Raw genomic sequence first — 17,972 nt, forward strand, 5'->3', positions numbered from 1 at the left:
CAATGGACAAGCGAATTCGAGTTTGTAACCGTATCGGATGACTTCCGAGACCCATTCATTGGAAGTTACCCTGGTCCACTCCCCCAGGAAAAGGGACAAGCATCCCCCAATTACCAGCAGGGGATGGACCAAGGCCCCATCACTGTGAAGACCTAGCTGCAGGTTGCTGTCTGGGCCCTGAGGCCGGGGCTCGGCGGTTCCCACGAGAGGCTGCGGCTTGAGAACAAAGCAGGACTTCTGAAAAGCCCCAACGCGGCCTGGCCTGTAACACCTAGACTCCCTAAACCTAGCCTTGGGCAATCCGGCCCTTGAAGACTCAGGTCTAAGCTCTGGGAATCGTTGCCCCTTGGAATTTCCTAGATATTTCACTATCTTTTCCAGGTCCTCGCCAAACACCTTTCACCTGAACGGAAGTCTGGCTAAGTGAGATTTGGAGGCAAGGTCCACCGCCCAATGCTGCAACCATATCCACCGCTGTGCCATAACCATGAAGGAAACCTCCTTTGCCGAGGCTCACAAAAGGTTATAAAGGAGGTACGCCAGATAGGCGAGACCCGACTCCAGCGCTGGCAAAGCCACCAGCTCCTCAGACGAAGAGGCCTTCTGCACACGACAGGCACGCTCGTGCCATATAGGAGCCACACACAGAGGCCTGAAGACTAAGAGCCGCCACCTCGACAAAAAGCTTCAGAGCAGACTCCAACTTGCGGTCCTGTGCATCTTAAGGGCCGTGCCTTCTTCCACTGGAAGAGTAGTCTTTTTGGTGACTGCCATGAACAAAGCGTCCACTGCCATAACCTAAGGGCTTCTAAGTCCAATGCCAGAAGCGTATACAAGCAATCCGTAGCTCGTGCCATCTTGAGACTCCTGTCAGGAGTGTCCCACTGCGCCGCAATAAGGATTTTCATAGCCTCATGATTGTGGACAGCCGATCTCTGAAAGCCTTTAGAGCGTTCCAGACCGCTCGCAACTCCAGGAGATTGATCTGGAGACCCGATTCCTGGAGGGACCAAACTCCCTGGGTGTGAAGCCCATCTACATGAGCTCCCCACCCCGGTACTGTGTCTAGATGCTTCTTAGTCTTCGCTCGAAATACGTAATCAGTACTCCTTGGTAACGCCAAGGAGGACGTGGAATCCACACGCCTCCTTGGGGTCGGGTCAGAAAGTGGTCGGTCCCAGTGGGCCTGCACAGCAGGAGTCTTTGAGGCAGGTGGAGACCCACTCGATGGCTCACTGCTCCCAGCGTGTGGTGGTCTCCGGACAGCCATTACCTGTGCTCCCGATGTCGATGCCATCTCCGGTGCTGACATTGACACCGCCGACCTCGGTACCGATGTCGACGCTGAAGTCCCGGGCAAAGCTCCAGACGGTCCTGCTGAGCTTGTCTCGATGCCTGTGTCTGCTTTTTAAGGCTAAGACACAACTTACACGCGTCTGGGCAATGGTCGAGCCCAAGACACTGAAAACACCACGAGTGGAAAGGGGGCGGTACCTGAGATTGCCCGGTTGCATCGAGCGCACTTCTTGAAGCCGCTGGGAAGGGCACAAAAATGAGAAACATGTACGCGCAGCCTAAAGAGGGTCATGACGGAAACAAAAAGATACTTCAGAAGGAACAAAACCTAAGAAATAAAGGATTTTTTTTTTTAAAGAAAACAGCTCAACCAGAGCGAAAAATGAAAGAAAAAAAGCAGGAAAAACCCGCGAAAACGAAGGCTCTTTTCAGGGCGCACGGACAGACCGCAAGCAGTCACTCCCTACCGCAGAAAGAAAAGAGCTGATCGGGACTCTCGCGCGACAGGCGGTAAGATGGCCGCACCAACACGTGAAGAATCTAGCAAACTTTTGTTGCTAGGAAGATTTCCGGTCCTTGGGGCTGCCATGGATATCACCCAGTCATGAGAACAAGCAGCCTGCTTGTCTTCGGAGAAAAAATGTATTGTACTTTTTTGGAAACTTGCCAGGTACTTGTGACCTGGATTGGGCACTGTTGGAAACAGGATGCTGGGCTTGATGGACCTTTGGTCTGTTCATGTGGCAATACCTACGTACTCTTATGTATATTCTTATGTTCTAAATAACCTCTCCCTATACACAGTGACACAGCTTGCTCAGTACCGTTGGTTTGTCCCAGTATGGCAATATTTATATACTTATGAGAAGACAGAGGAAAGCTGAAACTAGAGTCTGGGACCAATACTATTAGAAAAATAATGACCAGACGACAAAGGTAAAAAAATAATTTTATTGTCTATTTATTGATTAGAATACATCAACTTTTGGAACGAGCTTGTGCCAAGACTGGTTTTAGACAACTAGGGCCCGCAAGAAAAACTTCACTCATTGGCCTTTAATCTCCAGCATAGCAGTGGTAAATTTCCAGCTTTGGTGTCTCAACAAATAGGTCACATGGTTTATCGGGGATGCGTATAAGATAGGTAAAAAAGGCAAATGCAAGCAAGCTTGCCTCTCTTCATATCAGCCCAACCTACAGCTGCTGATTCTGACAATGTCTCATTCCAACAGAAGGTCTTTCCATTCAAGCCATACGTTACCAAATACAGGGAATAAAATTATTCAACACCATGAACAGTGAAACAGTCTTTACATGTCTTGGGAATCTGTGGTGAATAGTCTTGTTAAAAAATGGTTTTAGATGAACAATTTAAGGAGGATTTGAAAATATTTTACCTTAGAATTACTACAAGCATCAATTCTTACAAAACTTGATTACTGTAATATTATATATCTTGGCTGAACAAAATATTTAATGAGACGGGTTAGAACGATTCAGAATACTGCAACTCGTCTTATATGTCTTCTGAACAAATTTGACAGAGTTTCCATATGTTATGAAAAGCTCTATTGGTTGCTGATAGAAGTTAGAATTTTTTTAATAAGCTTTGAGGTATAGTTTATAAGATCTTGCATCAGCTTATAACTCACACTGCAGTTCGATCATTGGGCTGAAAAACTCCATTTGAAAGGGGCTCAAAAGAATTGTTAATCGCCTCAAACAATGAATTTCTTTCAATAGATTTTTTTAAAATTTTTAATTTTCAATAGATTTTAAATTGTGTGATACTATTTCAGAAAAATGTCCCAGCTACATATCAGAGAAAATAGCACTTAGCTTTTTGAATGTGTTGAGACTCAGGCACTCATCGCTGTCCGTTCTACGGGGACCCGTTTCGCCAGGCGAAACGGGTCCCCGTAGAACGGACAGCGATGAGTGCCTGAGTCTCAACACATTCAAAAAGCTAAGTGCTATTTTCTCTGATATGTAGCTGGGACATTTTTCTGAAATAGTATCACACAATTTAAAATCTATTGAAAATTAAAAATTTTAAAAAAATCTATTGAAAGAAATTCATTGTTTGAAGCGATTAACAATTCTTTTGAGCCCCTTTCAAATGGAGTTTTTCAGCCCAATGATCGAACTGCAGTGTGAGTTATAAGCTGATGCAAGATCATCCTTAACCACACTCAAAACCTTCAGGCGATTTGCCTACGGTTTCTGAGGGCTTTTCTCCATTTTTTTCAAATAAACACTGATTAATCTTTTTGCTAGAGTAGCTTTTTTTGGTATTAGGTTACTTTGTTTGCTCTAGCACACTGCTTTTTGTCCGGTTGGATTATATTTGCATAGTTTATAAGATATTGGTAGGTATGGCACCAAGTTATATTGTTTCCCTGATTAATACATGTTCTTCAAAGCATGATACTCGCAACAGTCTAAATATATCTGCCCCTTCTTTCAAAGGATTCCGTTTTAACAAATATTTTACAGAATTATTCTCTTACCAGTCGTCTCAAATTTAGAACTCCCTACCTACTTTGGTGAAAAAACAAATTACTTAATTTTTCACAAAATGTTGGACAAATATATTTAGAAGGCATGTACTTTCTAATTAGATATTGTACAATATCCTTATGTAATACTAAATGTCTATTCTCTTATATACATTCCACTTTTCATGATGTATTGTAAGCCACATTGAGCCTGCAAAGAGGTGGGAAAATGTGGGATACAGATGCAATAAATAAATAAAATACAATTATTGTATTGTAATATTTCTCGACACTGGTAAGCTCCCAGTGTTTTTGAATGTTTTTTTCTTTATACTGTAATCCACTCCGAACCCATTTAAGGTGTTTGAGAGGAATATAACATTAAAAATGCACCAAAATAAATAAAATAAAAAACACAACAACTCAGCACCACTTACCGTTCTTTTTCTGCAAAGTCATTTTGCAACTTCTGTTCCTTTTCAAGAGCTATGGTCTCTGCCTGGTTCTTCAGGGTCTGTTCATATTCTCTGATTTTTTCTTTAAGTGCTTTTATTGTAACCTCTATAGCAAAACAAACAAAGAAACTGTTTGCTTTGTGCCATGTGGTTATGTAATACAAGGTTTGCTTTACCCTATAGGTTCAATGTGTTTTAAACTTCAGCTCCTCAACTCTGACATAAAATCAATGGATATGAGTCCCTTGAGTGGAGGAGTAGCCTAGTGGTTAGTGCAGTGGACTTTGATCCTGAGGAACTGAGTTTGATTCCCACTGCAGCTCCTTGTGACTCTGGGCAAGTCATTTAACCCTCCACAGCTCCGGTACAAAGTACCTGAATATATGTAAACCGCTTTAAATGTAGTTGCAAAAACCTCAGAAAGGCGGTATATCAAGTCCCATTTCCCTTTCCCTTCAGAAGCCTTTTACTCCCTATCACCTATATTTACCAAGGTGCGATATAGGCATGTTAGTGTTAACGCGTGTTAAACGGTAACGTGCCCATAGAAATGTATAGGCGCGTTAAAAACACTAACGCACCTTAGTAAACATACCCCATATGTTGAACTGAACCTTAAACATTTCAGTTGAGAAGGACCAATGGATTTCGCTAGGAAGCAGAACAAGGGTTTCTCCAACACAACGAAGAAAAAAAAAACAAAAAGAAAAAGCAATGGTAAAATATAATATAACCCAACTGACTAGTTTCAATTAGATCTCTGCTGAGAGGATATTAATGAAGTTCCAGTGTAGGTTTAAGGATAGATTGCCATGAAAAAAGTGTACTTATTGTACATTTTTCATAAAGCTCATGAACATATCCAGGTCTCTCTCAATGAATTTGTGCTCCATTTTTTTTACTCATTTAGCAATGATGGAAAACATGGTATGGTCAATATTCAGCCGGTGGTGCTCAGTGTTTTGTTGACTGCCACTAAACCCAGAAATTCAATGCCAAGCCATGTCCTAGCACTGGCATTAAATTTCTGGGTTTACGGAGCCAGCTAACATATACTAAGACCTGGCTGTTTGAATAAGCATACTCCTGGAGTTCTGGAATGACGCTTTGGACCCATTTATCCTGGATATTTCTGTTGGTCTTATAAAACATATAAACGGCAAGTGACCAACTCACCTGCAAATGCGCAATAGAGACTTCCCTCTCTGTCCCGCCCTTGCGTCAAGACGTGATGACGTCAGAGGGCGGAAAAGAGAGGGAAACGGAGTCGGAGTCACTGTCGGACGCTGCCGCCTGGAAATGAACATCGCGTGCACCAACCTCCAGCCCCGCCACTGCCCTCCTCCGTATCGGGCCCCCTGCACTGATCTGACAGCGCCTCTCACCTCCGTGTGGAAGCGCTGCAGGCAGCAGCAGAGCGATCTGCTGCTGCCAGCAGCGCTTTCACACGGAGGTGAGAGGCGCTGTCAGGTCAGTGCGGGGGGGCCCGGCACGGAGGGGGGAGGGAGCAGCGGCGAGGAGGGTAGCTGGAAATCTCGCCCGTTTTTAACGGGCTTAACGGCTAGTTATATATAAATGGTATGTATTCTTTCCTTTCACACATTGTAGTTCTTTTTCTTTTATTGTTTGTGATTTTTAGAAGTACAAACAGCTTTGCCCTGCTTGCCAGTTAAAAAAGTATAGCAAGTACGGAATAAATGAAATTAACTGAAATAGCTGGTTAAATGCGGAATTCAGCACTAAATCAGCTATGGGTAACCGCATAAAGCTAAGACTGATTTTTATGCAGCCTTATTTATGTGACTAACCTGGCTGGTTAAGTTCTGACTATTAGCACCGGCCAAGTGCTGACTTCACCTCTGGTACACCCCGAAATAGCTGGTTTTGAGTTCAGCACTAACCGATTATTTTCAGCGGCTCTAACCGGTTAAGTCCGGCTGAAAATGACCTGTTAGCCCCAAACAAGCAATTTAACGAGCCAGGAGCCATTTATAGCCACACTGAATATCAGCCCCTTGTTTTATTCAACTACTCCAATGAGGATTGATTGCATTTAACAGATACCTACCTATCCCCCTCCAATTATTAAAAGTAGCTATACATGTCAATGTAACTATCCCTAATAACTTACAATTTGGTGAATAAACCAATCAGCAATAGAGAGTGCAACTACTATGCTATATGTCAGTAGGATTCACTTGACATTTTATGAAAACCTCTCATTTACTAGGTAGAGTCCTGTATATCAACAATTACAGAGATGACAAGGCGGTGGCCGTAGCTAGAAGATTGCTAGGCTATATAAAGAGAGGTGTGACCAGCAGAAGAAAAGAGGTTTTAATACCCCTGTATAAGATGTTGGTGAGGCCCCACCTGGAGTCTTGTGTTCAGTTCTGGAGGCCGTATCTTGTGAAGGATGTTAAAAAAAAATGGAAGTGGTGCAAAGAAAAGCTACGAGAATGGTATGGGATTTGTGTTACAAGACATATGAGGAGAGACTTGTTGACCTGAACATGTATACCCTGGAGAAAAGGAGAAACAGGGGTGATATGATACAGACGTTCAAATATTTGAAAGGTATTAATCTGCAAACGAACCTTTTCCGGAGAGGGGAAGGCGGTAGAACTAGAGGACATGAAATGAGATTGAAGGGGGGCAGACTCAAGAAAAATGTCAGGAAGTATTTTTTCATGGAGAGAGTGGTGGATGCTTGGAATGCCCTCCCGCGGGAGGTGGTGGAGAGGACAACGGTAACGGAATTCAAACATGCGTGGGATAAACATAAAGGAATCCTCCTCAGAAGGAAGGGATCCCCAGAAGCTTAGCCGGTGGTGGGAGACAGGGCTGGTGGTTGGGAGGTGGGGATAGTGCTGGGCAGACTTATACGGTCTGTGCCAGAGCCGGTGGTGGGAGGCGGGGATAGTGCTGGGCAGGCTTATACGGTCTGTGCCCTGAAAAAGACAAGTACAAATCAAGGTAAGGTATACACAAAAAATGGCACATGTGAGTTTATCTTGTTGGGCAGACTGGGTGGACCGTTTAGGTCTTTTTCTGCCGTCATCTACTATGTTACTATGGTACGCTCCTATGCAGTACCCACTGATGGGACACAACACTGGGAGATAGAAAACATGCCCCTCCCAAATATTCAGCCCCTGGCAGACAGAAGTTTTAAAGCTGCTGACAGTCACAAGCTGAATTAGACCCAGATCGCAACCGGCAAGAACATACTCATACTACAATTTGACATGTTTAGTGCCTTTGACATGGTGGATCATGGAATATTGCTACACCTACTAGAATACTTCGGAATCGGAGGCCCAGTTCTCAAATGGTTCGAAGGATTCCTCACCACCAGATCCTACCAAGTAACAACCAATACTGACAGATCATCACCTTGGATACTGGAATGCGGAGTTCCTCAAGGATCCCCCCTCTCACCAACTATCTTCAACCTAATGATGATACCATTAGCCAAACTCCTAGCCAATCAAAACCTTAACCCCTACATATATGCCGATGACATCACAATCTATATCCCGTTCAAACGTGACAAACGAAATAACCAACGAGATCAACCAGAGCTTCCAGATCATGCACTCTTGGGCGGACTCATTCAAGCTAAAACTCAACGCAGAAAAAACTCAATGTCTAGTTCTCACTTCCCAATACAACACAAACAACTACCCCACAATAACCACACCATACTCCACACTTCCTATCTCAGAAAATCTGAAAATTCTTGGAGTCACCATTGATCAAAACCTCACTCTCGACGCCCACGTGAAGAATAAAACGAAAAAAATGTTCCAATCGATATGGAAACTCAAAAGAATAAAACCTTTTTTTTACCAAGAAACATCTTCCGCACCCTAGTACAGTCATTAGTAATAAGCCACTTGGGACTACTGTAACGCCCTATACGCAGGCTGTAAAGAACAGACCATCAAAAAACTCCAAACAGCCCAGAAAACCGCAGCCAGACTCATTTTTGGAAAACCAAAATACGAAAGTGTGAAACCCCTAAGACAGAAACTGCATTGGCTCCCGCTCAAGGAACAAATTGAGTTCAAGATCTGCACGACTGTACACAAAATCATTCACGCAGATGCCCCACTATATATGTTAAACCTAGTGGACTTACCGCCCAGAAATGCCAAAAGATCGGCCCGCAAATTCCTCAATCTGAACTTCTCCAGCTGTAAAGGAATAAAATACAAATAGGCTTATGCTACTACCTTTGCGTACAAAAGCACACAGTCTTGGAACGCACTACCCATGGCCCTGAAAACCATGATTAATCTAACCAGCTTTCGCAAAGCTTTGAAAACACATCTCTTCAACAAAGCTTACAAAAGTCACCCTCAATGAAACAAATCATTCCTTAAACCATCCAAGTACACCAAAAAACACCTCTCACACGACCTTACCTAACACCTTTCCATCTAAATCCTCTTGTACCTCAGTTTATCGACTGTTTTTAAATCATGTAACGATGTTATCATAACTATACTCTGTAAGACACATTGAGCCTGCAAAAAGGTGGGAAAATGTGGGGTACAAATGCAATAAATAATAATAATAATATTCAATACTTGGCCTAATCCGGGTCGTGTGCAGCCATCGCCAGTTGCTAGACAATATTCAGACCAGTGCCTGGACAACTAACTGAATAAAGATAACATATCCTTTTTAGGGTCCTAACTTTATCTGGTATTTACCGTTAGCAGACTGAAAATCATTGCTAACTGGATAAGTCCTTGCTCTGTCTCAACTGCACCCCAGACCACCCTGGCATCAACTGGACTGGATAGTACTATGGTTGTCAAAGCTAATATTCAGTAGCACTATCTGTTAAGTGCCACTAAATAACAGCAGAGTTAGCCAAGGCAACAACCAGCAGAAGCCTCTCCTTCTGATTAAATCATTTTGTATTTCTACCCCACTTTGTTTATTCATGTATGCTAGAGCAGAAACAATTTAATGATCACTTTGGTTTCATTTTACTACTACTACTATTTAGCATTTCTATAGCGCTACAAGGCGTACGCAACGCTGCACAAACATAGAAGAGAGTCCCTGCTCAAAGTGCTTACAATCTAATAGACAAAAAATAAAGTAGTTTTCATACCCAGTCAAGTTATTAGACCATAGTTTAAAAGCCTGAAACTTCACAAATTAAAAATGAGGAAACATACACAGGAGGGATTTAACCAGTCACAAACTTCTTATATCACAGGGGCATGAGATGGCATGTTAGCTATAGAACAATGTACTTTACTATCTCTGCTAATATAATGAATGTTCACAATGTATACAAGAATACAGTGCATCAAAATGACTGCCATCAAAGAGCAAAGTGTAGGTATTCAAAGTGCAAGCATACTAACAAAAACAGACAAACTTACACAGGGCTGAAGGATTCAACCTTATGGGAAAATTAGGTTCTTACCTTGAAAACTTTCTTTCCTTTAGTCACAGCAGATGTATCCATTAACTGATGGATTGTATCCGCCTACCAGCAGGTGGAGATAGAAAACACTGAAAGCACATGGTGTTCCTGGACGCCCAGCCCCCTCTGCCTTCAGTATATGAAATTTCCAAAGCAGAGTGAATCGTTCGTTCAAAATCACTCAAAATTAATCTACTCAAATTCATACTTTTGCTTGTGCGGGGTACCACAAGGATCAGTTTTGTCTCCTATGTTATTTAATTTATATGTCAGTCCACTTTCATTGCTCATCCAATCCTCAGGTATTAGTTTTTATTCATATGCGGATGACTTCCTTCTAATTCATTATGTGAAGGCAATAAATATAGATCTAACGCCAATCCAAAACTGCCTTGAGAAGGTGGCTGACTGGTTAGCAAAGCATAAATTGGTATTAAATCCAGAAAAAAAGATAACATCATGGATAACGGGCTCTGGACCTGCTCCAACTTTAATACCTATTTTGTTTGGTAAACTAATACCTACGGTACAATAATTTAGATACCTAGGTATTATTATTGACTCCTCCTTATCCTTTAATGAGCAAATATCCGATGTAATAAAGAAATCTTTTTATCAACTACGTAAATTATGCTTGATTAGAAATTCATTAGATAAATCATCCCTGCATATTCTAACTTATGCCTATATTTTATCAAGTTTAGATTATTGTAACATAGTGTATGCAGGTCTCTCAAAAACTCAATCTAAAATGTCTACAGATGATACAAAATACAGCAGCTCGTATCTGTAGAGCGTCAAAATATGAAAGGATTACTCCACTACTTTATCAATTGCATTGGCTTCCAATGGAAGCAAGGTTAAAATTTAAAGTTTTGACATTAACATACAAAGCTTTTTATTCACTCAGTCCATCATATCTATCTAACCTTATCCCTTATACACCAACTCGGACACTTCGGTCGTTGACAGATAATAGACTTGTAATTCCTTCTCCATCCAAAGCTAGATGGGAATCAACACGAGCATCGGCATTTTTCTTCCTAGCTCCGTCCCTTTGGAATTGTCTTCCTAAGGAACTTAGGCTTGAGGATTCTTACACTCATTTTCGCAAAGCTTTAAAAAACATTTTCAAGAGTCAGCTGAAACAAACATTTAAAACAGAAATAATGGAAAACCTAAATAAACAAAAAACAAAAAAAACCCTTTTAGCTTTGTGTTTTTACTAATGTTTTTATAGTTATAGCTTTATGAAATCTGCATATATGTTGTCTTTTTATAGTGCTTTCCTATCACCAATGGATTTCAGAGTGTGTTTTTTATTGTTTTAATATTAGTTTAATGTTATTTTATATTGTAAACCGTTTTGATTTACCTTGAAATAAGTGATGGTCTAGTAAATGAATGAACGATAAACGATAAGAAAGGCAAAATAACAAACTTTCCTCACAGAGAACAAACGCCCCTGAACCGGAGCAATAACCAAACAAAGGAGGGACATTATCAACCTCCTGCAATAAAAACAGCATGTAGTAACTCTGATAGCTTGTCTTCAAGTACTCCTGATGAGGCACAATGTCTGTATGCAACATCTGTACAAAAACTAAAGTCAGACAGGGAGAGATCATGGATTCATCTGCTGTGACTAAAGGAAAGAAAATTATCAAGGTTAGAACCTAATTTTCCCTTCCTTGTCATCAACAGCAGATGAATCCATTAACTGATGGGATGTACCAAAGCACTCCCTAAGTAGGGTGGCAACAGGCAACTCCACGAGCAAGCACTTACGCTCCAAAATGCGCATCCTGCCGCGCTGCCACATCCAGCCTGTAATGCCGCACAAAAGAGAACTGAGAAGCCCAGGTAGCTGCACGACAGATCTCTAGAACAGAAGAGACACCTGTTTCAGCCCACAAAGAGGACATTGCCCTCGTAGAGTGCACTTTAAACGCTTCAGGCGGTGACTGCCCTGAAAGCAGATAAGCAGAAAAAAATGAGTTCCTTAAGCCAACAGGCTACAGTGGCCTTAGACGCTGGAAAACCCCGTTGGGGATCTACCAACAGAACAAATAAATGATCAGAATTCCTAAACTCATTTGACATCTGCGGATACTGCCACAGAGCCCAGCGGACATCCAAAAGGCGCAATTGCCCAAAGAGTCCAGAAACTCCTCCTTACAAAAAGGAAGGAAGAAAAATGGGCTGGTTCAGGAGAAAAGCCGAAACCACCTTAGGCAGAAAGGAAGGCACCATACGAACAGCTACCCATGATTCCGAAAACTGTAGAAAAGGATCCCGACAGGTAAGAGCCTGAAGCTCAGACACTTCTTGCCGACATCATTGCCACTAAAAAAAAACTGTCATGAGAGTCACATCCTTCTCAGAAGCCCATTTAAGAGGCTCAAATGGAGATCGCTGGAGCACCTTCAACACGAGCCCCAGGTTCCAAGCCAGACAGAGCGACTGCAAAGGAGGATGGAGACAAAGCACCCCTCTGAGAAATCGGACAATATCCGGATGAGCAGCAAGGGACAAGCCGGAGACTTTCCCCCGGAAACAGGCCAATGCTGCCACTTGACCTCGAAGGGAATTGTAGGCCAGGCCCTTTTGTAGCCCATCCTGCAAAAACTCCAGCAAAAGCGAGACGGTCACCAGAGTCAGCGAGAAAGGCTTTGGAATACACCACACCTGAAAAGTGCGCCAGATCCGAGCAAAAGTCGCAGAGGTAGACCGCGTGTGAGCCTGTAAGAGCGTGGCAATAACCTTATTAGAATAGCCCTTGTCCCTCAATTGCGCCCTCTCAAGAGCCAGGCCGTTAAGACCAAAGCGGCAAGGATCTTCCATAGTCACCAGACCCTGAACTAACAAGTTCATAACTCGAGGCAAAGGAAGAGGTGCGTCCACCAGCATCCGCCGGAGATCCGCGTACCACAGACGCCTTGGCCAATCCGAGGCGATGAGAATCGCCAATCCGAGGCAATGAGAATCACCAATCCTCAGTGCAGGCGAATCCGAAGTAGTACTCACCATATCAAGGGCCAAGGAGGGAACACACACAGGAGACCCGAGGGCCAAGGTTGAGCCAGGGCATCCAATCCCACCGAGCGAAGATCTCTCCTTCAGCTGAAAAAGTGAGGGACTTTGGCGTTTACACTTGATGCCATGAGGTCCAAGCCTGAAGTCCCCCATTTGGCACAAATCTGAAGAAAAACTTCTTCTGCCAGTTCCCATTCCGCTGGGTTGATTTGATGTCTGCTGAGAAAATTGGCTAGTATGTTGCTCTGACCGGCTATGTGAGCCGCGGACCACAGTTCTAGGTAGTGCTCAGCCCAGTCACAGATCTGAGACGCCTCCACAGCCAGGGCCCTGCACAGAGTGCCACACTGACAATTGATGTAGCCCACTGAAGACCCTTCAGCGTCCTGTGGAAGGCCAGAAGAGCCTGGAATATTGCTCTCAGTTCCAAGTGATTGATGGACCATCCCGCTTCTGCAGTGGACCACAGACCCTGAGTATAGAGTCCCCGGCAATGAGCTCCCCAGCCCGAAAGGCTGGCATCCATTATCACCAGACACCAAAAAGGAAGAGCCAGTGGCATCCTCTGCCGCAGCATGCTGTCGAAAAACCACCAATCCATACTGTGCTGGCCCGCAGGAAGCCACCTTAGTCTGCGTAGGAAATCGGAGACCATTGCTGAAGCAGAGCAAGCTGCAGCTGCCTCATGTGAGCTTTCGCCCAGGGAACCACCTCTATTGGTGGCCGTCATCGATCCCAGGAGCTGAACAAAGTCCCAAGCTCGAGGGCGAGGCATCCGCAGGAGCAGGCGGACCTGATTGTGAAGCTTGAGACGCCTGTTGTCGGGAAGAAAAACAAACCCCAAAGCCGTGTCGAACCGGACCCCCAAATATTCGCGAGACTAAGAAGGGGCAGGTGACTTTTGGGCATACTGACTACCCAGCCCAGAGTCTGAAGAACTGTAACAACTCTGGCTATGGCAAGTCGGCTTTTGTCTGCCAAATCCGCTCTGATGAGCCAGCTGTCGAGATAAGGGTGAACTCTGATACTCTCTCACCTGAGAAAGACAGCCACCACTACCAACACCTTGGAAAAAGTCCGAGGGGCAGTTGCCAGGTCGAAAGGCAAGGCACGAAACTGGAAGCGTTGGCTCAATACCACAAACCGGAGAACCCGCTGATGTGGCAGCCAGATGGGAATATGCAAATACGCTTCCTTGAGGTGCAGAGACGTGAGAAACTCTCCTGGCTGTACTGCCGCAATGACGGAGCGCAGGGTTTCCATACTTAAGTGTCACACTCCTAAAGCCTCGTTGACTCTGTGTAAGACGAGGATAAGTCTGACTTTTTCGAGGCACCACCAAATAGATGGAGTAGCGACCGCAGCCGCGTTCAGCGGGAGGAACCGGAACCACCGCTCCGAGCTTCAGCAACCCCTGCAATGTTTCGTTTACCGCCGCCCGCTTGACGGCAGTGCCGCATCGGGACTCCAAAAACGCGTCTCCAACCGGGGCAGCGAATTCTAGTTGGTAACCTTCTCTGATCAGGTCCAGAACCCACTGATCCGAAGTAATCTTGGTCCACTCCTCGAGAAAGAGGGAGAGACGACCCCCTACTGCGGGTACCGACAAGTGGACTGGCGCCCCATCATTGTGGAGAACGCCCCTTAACTCCTGGACGTTGCCCGGATGCCGCAGAGTGTTTGTCTGAACGAAAGGAGTTCCTCTGCTGGAAACGGGTACGTTGGCCAAACCCCGCAGAGTGCCCTGGGCGATACCTGCGAACTACGCGAAAACGAAGCCTGGAAGAGGAGGAAAAAGAAGGACTTTTGGAAGAAGGCCTCTGCCTATCCTCAGGCAACCGTTGGGACTAGAGTCCCTTAGGTCCTTAACAATCTTCTCCAAATCCTCCCCAAATAAAAGAAGGCCCTGAAAGGGTAACCTCGCCGGCCTTTGTTTAGAGGCCATGTCAGCCGCCCAATGCCAGAGCCAAAGAAGGCGGCGGGCAGCAACCGCCACCGACATCTGCTGAGCCGAAGCTCTGACCAGATCAAAAAGGGCATCAGCCAAAAAAGACAGCGCTGACTCCATACGCGGGCCGACCTCAATGAGGGAACCTGCTCCCTCGGCAGGCTGCTCAACCACCTGCTGCAACCAGGAAAGGCAGGCCCGGACTGCAAAGGAACTGCAAATAGTCGCCCATAAGGACAGGCCCAAGATTTCAAAGGACCGCTTCAGCACGGATTCCAGCCGCCGGTCCTGCATATCTTTCAAAGCGACCCCTCCCTCCACCGGAAGAGTAGTCTTTTTAGTTACAGCCGTGACTAACGCATCCACTTTAGGCATCCCAAAGAGGGCCAACTGATTTTCACTCAGAGGATAAAGGTGACACATAGCCCTGGCCACCTTCAAGGGACCATCAGGGTCAGATCACTGAGCTGAAATAAGCTCTTGGATGGAAGCATGCACTGGAAAAGCCCGAGAAGGCTTCTTAGTACTAGTCATCCGAGGATTAATAGAAGAGGCAGTGCCCTCGTCAGGATCTTCAATAGAAAGGGCCTGTAAGGCATCAGAAATGAGAGTTGGCAGCTTGGGGGAAAAAATAAAGTCTCCAGCAGACGCTGGGCTATCAAGAACTGGAGGCAACCCAGTCCGAAAGGAATTGTCAGGAGCCTCAGGCAGTGCTCTTTTTAACATAAAAGCCTTATGCATCAGCAGCACAAATTCAGGGGAGAAAAACTCACCCTGTGCATCCGCCCCCACACTAAGGGGAGCGGAGGAAATAGCTCCTCTAGAAACCTTGAAACGAGGCGTCCCCCTGCACTCAGACCCCTCCGCAACCGCAAGGGTTGAGTCACGCGGCACCTCCAAGATGGCGCCAGCTGCCAACTCCATCGGGCGGGAAGAATCAACGCCCGCCATGCTCGTTTGCCAGCATTAGCATCAAGGCAGCATGTGCTGCAAAGCCCCGCTGCTGATCTGCATTTCCCACAGTGGAAGCAGCACTTAACCCCTTCAGCAGCCAAATACAGAAAACAAAACGGCGCCTTTGCACCAAAACTCACCCCGCACATAGCGCTGTCACCGGGAACCTCCCTGGAGGAGCTGGGCACCACTCTCACCTCAGGAGACCGAGTCAAACAAGTTTCGGTCAAGCTGCACCGAACCAGGAGCTCTGGAGAAAGCCTCTTTTTTTTTTTTTTTTTTTACTGTGAGGAAAGTTAGAGGCAGGCAACCACAGAGGAACTCCAGGAGGAGGGGGAATGGGGTAAGTATGCCTTTAAAGTGGGCACCACCAGCCACAACACCCCCCCCCCCCCCCCCCCGCTCTACTGGCAAAGCACAGGAACCACCCCTGGCAGAAATCCAGGAGCTGAGAAAGCGACGTCCACACCTGCTGGGAGATAGAGATATACTGAAGGCAGAGGGGGCTGGGCGTCCAGGAACACCATGTGCTTTCAGTGTTCTCTATCTCCACCTGCTGGTAGGCGGATACAACCCATCAGTTAATTGATGCATCTGCTGTGACTAAAGGAAAGAAAATTATCAAGGTAAGAACCTAATTTTCCCATAAGGTTGAATCCTTCAGCCCTGTGTAAGTCTGTCTGTTTTTGTTAGCATGCTTGCACTTAGAATACCTACACTTTGCTCTTTGATGGCAGTCATTTTGGTGCACTGTATTCTTGTATACATTATGAACATTCATTATATTAGCAGAGATAGTAAAGTACATTGTGCTATAGCTAACATGCCATCTCATGTCCCTGTGATATAAGAAGTTTGTGACTGGTTAAATCCCTCCTGTGTATGTTTCCTCGTTTTTGATTTGTGAAGTTTCAGGCTTTTAAACTATGGTCTAATAACTTGACTGGGTATGAAAACTAGAAAAATAAAAGGTAAAATGAAACCAAGGCGATCATTAAATTGTTTCTGCTCTAGCACACGTGAATAAACAAAATGGGGTAGAAATTCAAAATGATTTAACCAGTAGGAGAGGCTTCTGCTGGTGAACTGGGTTCGATTCCCACTGCAAGTCACTTAACCCTCCGTTGCCCAAGGTAAAAAATAAGTACTTGCTTATAATATATAAACCGGTTTGATTGTAATCACAGAAAGGTGGTATATCAAGTCCCAGGAGTGACCTAGTGGTTAGGGTGGTGGACTTTGGTCCTGGGGAACTGAGTTTGATTCCCACTTCAGGCACAGGCAGCTCCTTGTGACTCTGGGCAAGTCACTTAACCCTCCATTGCCCCAGGTACAAATAAGTACCTGTATACAATATGTAAGCCGCACTGAGCCTGCCATGAGTGGGAAAGCACGGGGTACAAATGTAACAAAAATAAATAAAATCCCCTTAACTGCAAAAATGTGTTATCCCATGTTAGCAAGCTTGCACAGGGCCATATTAGTGTAGTGTGTCAGAACCAGGGGCTATGTTTTCTCTCAGATTTCAGACTGAGTAGGAGATGGGAAAATCTATTGGAGCTAAACTTATTGTATTAATTAAAAAAAAAAAAAAAAGAAGCTTTAAAATTTTAAGAATAAACCTAGGCAACACAAACAACTCCCGTCCATGAAATAGACCAACTTCAAGACAGAAGACAACAGCACACTCCAGAATAAAAAAGCACATTGATGTCACTGAATGTGAGGACTACATGCTCTGAAAAATTAAAATCAAGAGCAATATATTTCTCAAATTATTTTCTAATATATAAACTTAATTTAATTGTAGTATCATTTCCCTACTAACACTATAAGCTGACCAATACATGTGCTTGAAAACAACCACTGCAAGTTCCTTTTTCATAGAATGTAGCTTCTGCATACAAGTTTGATTGAAACGCTGCATCTTCATCATATCCAGCATAGCCTGAAAATTCAAATTTTTTAAAATCGCCCAAATAGTATCTAAGCCAGAATATATATAATAATTTAAATAATGAAATACCATATTTTACTTCCAAGTAAAACAGCCACCACATATATGGACCTCAGTAAATAAAAACTGAAACTAAAAGTCACAGTGATTTTACTATGGCTGACTTTGCACCACATTTGGAGTTACAGCTGCTATCCAAAATATAGAACAGGAAAAGTTCTCTATGATGACGAATCACAGAAGGCAAAAGTAGAGACTAATAGACGATTCACCACTGGAGACGTGAGTCCAACAGTCTTTATTATGTGTATGTGTATGTGTTGTCAACTCACTGATCACGTAGCACTAAACAGAATATGCTGGATACAAACTATCA

General features: G+C 44.3%; 1 protein-coding gene across 1 annotated transcript in view; it reads right to left on the reverse strand.

Annotated features, from left to right (window-relative positions):
- Positions 1-17,972, reverse strand: part of CUX1 (cut like homeobox 1) — an 804,986-nt gene that overhangs the window by 558,160 nt on the left and 228,854 nt on the right. The window contains 1 exon segment of the mRNA XM_030186246.1: positions 4,232-4,355. Coding sequence (XP_030042106.1) covers positions 4,232-4,355 — 124 coding nt within the window.

Source organism: Microcaecilia unicolor, chromosome 13 (genome assembly GCF_901765095.1).
Source record: "Microcaecilia unicolor chromosome 13, aMicUni1.1, whole genome shotgun sequence".
NCBI lineage: Eukaryota > Metazoa > Chordata > Amphibia > Gymnophiona > Siphonopidae > Microcaecilia > Microcaecilia unicolor.